This window comes from Thamnophis sirtalis, unplaced genomic scaffold, assembly GCF_051295495.1.
Source record: "Thamnophis sirtalis isolate CommonGarterSnake01/CBP01778 unplaced genomic scaffold, rThaSir2_p1.2 scaffold_2, whole genome shotgun sequence".
Classification (NCBI taxonomy): domain Eukaryota; kingdom Metazoa; phylum Chordata; class Lepidosauria; order Squamata; family Natricidae; genus Thamnophis; species Thamnophis sirtalis.
In genome coordinates this window covers 23,292,850-23,297,982 of record NW_028261382.1, presented here as the reverse complement: position 1 = coordinate 23,297,982, position 5,133 = coordinate 23,292,850, and the positions used below count along the sequence as shown (strand labels likewise).

At 56.2% G+C, this 5,133-nt stretch overlaps 1 protein-coding gene across 1 annotated transcript; it reads left to right on the top strand.

Annotated features, from left to right (window-relative positions):
• LOC106539091 (gonadotropin-releasing hormone II receptor-like) lies at positions 1 to 4,520 on the top strand. The gene is made up of 4 exons (XM_087707604.1): positions 1 to 495; positions 654 to 861; positions 1,690 to 1,956; positions 4,498 to 4,520. Exons 1-4 carry the CDS (start codon positions 1 to 3, stop codon positions 4,518 to 4,520), a joined length of 993 nt encoding a protein of 330 aa, XP_087563730.1.
• The last annotated feature ends 613 nt before the right edge of the window (positions 4,521 to 5,133 follow it).

The window sequence follows — 5,133 nt, the reverse complement described above, 5'->3', positions numbered from 1 at the left end:
ATGGAGCACAACAGGAGTGGGCTGTGGGGCAGGGGATCCTCTTTCAAAGGCCTGGAGGAGTCGGTGGTGCTGCCCATCTTCTCGGTGGCTGCTCAGGTCCGGGTGGGGCTGACGCTGCTGTTGTGCGTGATCTCGGCCACCTGCAACATGGCCATGCTGTGGACCGGCTGGAGCAGGCCAGCAGCCAAGGGCTCTCACGCACGTCTGCTGCTGCTGCACCTGGCAGTGGCAGACCTGCTGGTGGCCTTGGTGGTGATGCCACTAGACGCCGCCTGGAACATCACGCTGCAGTGGCAGGCTGGGGATGTGGCCTGCCGGCTTCTCATGTTCCTCAAGCTGCTGGCCATGTATGCCTCGGCCTTTATCACCACTCTGATCAGCCTGGACTGCCAAGCGGCCATCTTGCAGCCCCTGGCCACTGCCCGGGCTTGGCGCAAGAACCAGATCCTGCTCTACGCGGCCTGGCTGATGAGCGCCAGCCTCTCCGCTCCTCAGGTACCTGAGCCGGCTCATCCTGGCAAAGTAGCTCCCCCAACCTGGGCTGGGGGTCTGTGGCCTTGGGGTGGGGTGGGGGATGAGGAGGGGCTTGCACAACATCAGGCTCTGCTCCGAAACCTTTCTCGCTCCCCCCAATTCCTGCATTGTCCCTGCAGTTGTTCCTGTTCCACACAGTCACCATCAGCTCCCCCCAGAACTTCACCCAGTGCACAACCCACGGCTCCTTTGCCCAGCACTGGCACGAGGTGGCCTACAACATGTTCGGCTTCCTAGGCCTTTTCCTGCTCCCACTGCTGGTCATGAGCGCTTGCTACACCCGAGTGCTGCTGGAGATTTCAAGGCACCTCAGCTCCTGCAACAGCTGTGAGTTTGGCGGGGTGGGGGGGGGGCACAATGGGGCAGCCAATTGCTTTCCTTCACCTGGGAGTTAAACTTGAATGATTCTTCAACGTCGCCATCTGCTGGAGATTTTGCATAGGGTTTTTTTGAACGAGACTTTGAAAACACAAGCCGTGTCCCTGACTTACGACAGTTCATTTAATGACCGTTTGAAGTTACAATAGACTGAAAAAATTGCTTTATGATCATTTTTCATGCATGACTATTGCAGCATCCGCATGGTCACGTGATCAAAATCCAGCTGTTTAGCCCGATATTGATGACGATCGCAGCATTTCATGCCATTCCCCTTTCGCAACCTTTTGACAAACAAAATCACTTGGAAAGCCAGGTTACAACCGTGTTACTAGCTTAACAACTGTGGCAAGATAGGTCGTAAGATGGGACAAAATTCATTTAACAACTGTCTTACTTGCCACAAAAATTTTAGGCTCCGTTGTGGCTGTAGGTTGAGGCCAGCTGGGCTGTTATTCATTCAGCCAGAGTTTTGTGGGAGGTTCTGGAAAAGCCGAAGTCTGAATGGGATAGGGGAAATTGATCCTCTCTTGGCCAAAGGAGCTTCATGCTTGACCCAAAGCAAAATGTGGGATATTTTTCCTTAACAAAGGAAATTAACAGAAAATGCACCTATTGGGGGAAAAAGTCTGCCCAGGAAGTTCATAGTGGACAAACACAAAACAGAAACGTTTTAGGAAAAACTAAGCAATGAATGTAGCAGAGCTCCGGGCGAAAGAGCAGCTGAAGTGGGGCTCCAAGCCCCCCCGGCTGACCGGGCTGCCCTCTTTGTTTCAGGGTCTGCACAAGAGACGCCCCTGCGCCGCTCGCGCAACCCCATCCCGAGGGCGCGTCTCCGCCTGCTGCACCTCAGCCTGGCCATCGTCGGCTCCTTCGTCCTCTGCTGGACCCCTTACTACTTGCTGGGCCTGTGGTACTGGTTCTGGCCAGTGGACATGGAAGGGACAGTGAGTCCCTCACTGGCACACATCCTCTTCCTCTTTGGTTTGCTCAACGCCTGCCTGGACCCCATCACTTACCGCCTCTTTGCTGGGGGCTGGCAGGGCGGGTGCTGCAGGGCAGCTGGGCGAGGGAAGCAGCTGCCCTCCCCCGTCACCGGCTCCTTCCAGGGCTCCGTGTCTTCTGCTCGCCCCCAGAGAGAGGGCCGGCTGCTCTTCTCTGACACAGCAGAGGTGGCCTTGGGCCCAGGCTCAAGGGCCCCTCCCCTGAGGGCTGTTGCATGCCCCACTGGCAGCCCTTCCAGCCAGTTGAGTGGGAAGGCTGCGAGGCCAAACCTCCTTCAGAACCTGGAGCTGCCAGCTGCCTTGCCTGGGCCAGAGGGGGAAGGGGCTCCGGCAGAGAAGGCCCCCACAGGGCCCCTTCCTTGCCTGGGATGGCCCTGAGTTAGGCTCCTTCTGAAGTAGCTGGGAGGGGTTGTCCATGAAAGACACGTCCAGCGGTTCCCGACTCTTGCTTAAGCCCTAAGGAGCTTCTGGCACCTTCTGTCTAGGCTTGCTTTTATGGTGCTGTGGCTTGTTCAAGAAACGGTGGCTCAAGCCTCTCAGCCTCTGGGTCTCCTTGGGTAGACTGAAGAGCTTCCCAACAGCAGTAATAAGGAGTGGGGTCTCTGCCCATCTTCTCTTCCCCAGAAAGCCCAAGCAGGGTCTCCCGAGGGGCGCTCTGGGAGGGAGGGAGGGAGGGAGGGGGCACAGGCCAAAGAGTTTGGCTGTTCTTTGGCAAGTGGGCAGCCATGCTCCCCTCTCGATCCTGGGCTTCCTGCGCATCGGCTGAGCCAGGAGGCTTCGGAGGGGTGAAACTGACTTGCGCCCTGATGGGGGATGGTTGGCTGAGCAGTTCTTGCCCCTGGGGGATTCTCCCAGTTTCCCCCACAACTAAAAGGTGAGCTTATCTGATACAGCATCTCCCAGGGGTTTCCACAGAAGAAGACAACCTGGAAAGGTGCCCAAGGAGGCAGTTTGGAGAGCAGCCCCTCCAAGCAGCCCCTCCAGGAGGCAGCTGGGGATGCTGAGTGTCAGAGTGCAGTGCTGCCCCCCGTTGCCCCCAGGAGAAAATGCTCACAGGCTCCTGGTGGTGCCCAGAGGAAGCAGGCTCTGCCCCCAAGGTCAGCCCGGGCCCCTTCCAGTGGGCGAGGCACTGCCTGGAGGCCGGACAGGAAGAGACCAGGGCCCTGTGGCTCTGGGAGAAGGAAGGGGACCCCAGCAGACCTTGCCTGGAAGCAAGAAAAGTGGCAGGGTTGCCGCCGGCCTCCACATTGGGACTGAGAGTGGCACGGGCAGTCCTGCAGAGAGGAATCGTCCCCTGCTGGGAGATCCTGGGCAAGAAAGCCGGGCGCACTGGAGCAGCCACAGGGACGGTCTCTGCACAGCTGGATGGGCTTCTGCCTCCCTCCCGCCCGCCCAGCCCAGAGATTTCCTCCAGGCACTTCCTTGAGGAAATGGGACAACACGGCCCATTCGTGCTGCTTGCCCATCCCTGCCCTGAGTTGATTGGAGCCCCGCAGGGGTGGGGCAGCAAGAAGAGGGCCTTGCCATGCAGAGGCCAATCCACTCCAAAGCAAACAGGGGAAAGGGAAAAAAAGTGCTCCTGCGATGCCAGCCAGAAAGCAAGGCACCAAAGAGCAAGATCTGGAGTGGCAGCCAAGCCCCTCCAGATGAGGCTCTGTCTTTCCTGGGGCCCAAACACTGTCTGGCTCAGGGCAACTGGGCACCCTGCTTGCCCTTGTCACGGGTGGGTAAGGAGCCAGAGCCAGGATGCACAAATCAGTTAGAATCCTAGAGAGGACGCTCCCTGGAGGCCATCACCTCGTCTGGAGGAGACAAAAATGTGCTGCTTCCATCTCTCTTGAAAACCATAAGCCCAGCATGTCATGGTCCTGTCGGAGCCCGGGTGTGAGGGGGAGGACGAGATGAAGCCAGGTCCAATGGAGGAGGATGGTGCAGCCTCACTGGCCCCAGTGGAATGCCCGGGGGAGCAGGACGAGGAGGTCCCAGGTCCCTCAGGCCTTGGGAGGGTTGCCAGCGAAGGAGAGAGGGGGCAGTGAGGGGGCAGGAGAGGGGAAGAGGAGGCCGTGGAGCAGAGGAGTGAGGGAGCTCCCGAGAAGAACAATTGCCTCCCCCACCCGACTCTCCAGAGTGGAGAATGGAGAGAAGGTGGGATCAGCACAGGGCAAAAAACAGGGGCTCACCTGGGGAATAAGATTTAAAGAGATGCGGGGGGAGGGGGCTTGTCAGGAACAAGCATTGCCTTTTTCCAGCCACACTTGCAGTTACCAACAGCTGGCCACTCTGCCTAGCCTTCTTTTGCCTGGGTTGCCAACCTGGTCATGGGCAAGGAGTCAGCAACACAGCTCTGCTTCGGGTTGTGCTGCAGCCCCAGCGACCCCTCCGTGCCACAAAGACACTCTGGAACCCAGTTCCCTGAATTCTTGTCTGCTCCTCTGGACTCACAGCAGCTTGTGGAGGGGTGTGTGTGTGTTTGGAGCATTGCTCTTGGATTTACAGTCAACTGTGGGAACTTTGGAGGTGAAATTTGGAGCAATAAAAGGGAGTTAAGCCTTCACTCTGGCTGTGTTGCTTTTGTGCCTAGCCCTGGATCGTCACACAGCATGACATGGACCTCACCATGGTTCCTTCTTCTTGTGTTGTCGTCCTGCCATTTAATTAATTGAAGCTGGATTAAATTGGAGGGGAGCAGAGAGTTGGCTCTTGCCTAAGGGGTCAGGAGAGTTTGGCACCCGCCAAGAACTGGGAAAGGTCATTAGATAAGTGAGAACGTGAGATAAATGTGCCTCTTGCTGGCATCGTCAAGAAAGGCCCAATCCAGATGTGGGCAGAGAATGTAGTAGGAGGAAAAGCAACACTGCTTTTGGTGTTAAGTTAAGGCACTAGGGGTAGAAACCAGGAAACTGAATTCTAGTCCTGCCTTAGGCATGAAAGGTGACTGGGTGACTTTGTACCATTCCTTATCTCTCCGTCAGCCCACCTCTCAGGACTGTTGTTGTGGGAAAAATAGGAAGAGGGAAGAAGAATCTTTGCTGCCTTGAGTTACTTATAAAGTAAAAGAGGTGGGATACAAATCAAATCAATAAATATAAATACAGGCATCAAATAACAGGGTTTAACACAACAGCAAGAGACAAAATACTCAAGAATTCATTCTTTGACAGAGAATAAGGAGGATTTGTTTTAGAATAATTACAGAGCTGAAAAGATGTGACAGCAG

Excerpts from the sequence above, each read along its gene's own strand:
- LOC106539091 (XM_087707604.1), top strand. The coding sequence starts at position 1 with ATGGAGCACAACAGGAGTGGGCTGTGGGGCAGGGGATCCTCTTTCAAA. Across the intron at positions 496-653 it reads CCAGCCTCTCCGCTCCTCAG|TTGTTCCTGTTCCACACAGT; the intron begins GTACCTGAGCCG and ends TTGTCCCTGCAG. Across the intron at positions 862-1,689 it reads CCTCAGCTCCTGCAACAGCT|GGTCTGCACAAGAGACGCCC; the intron begins GTGAGTTTGGCG and ends TCTTTGTTTCAG.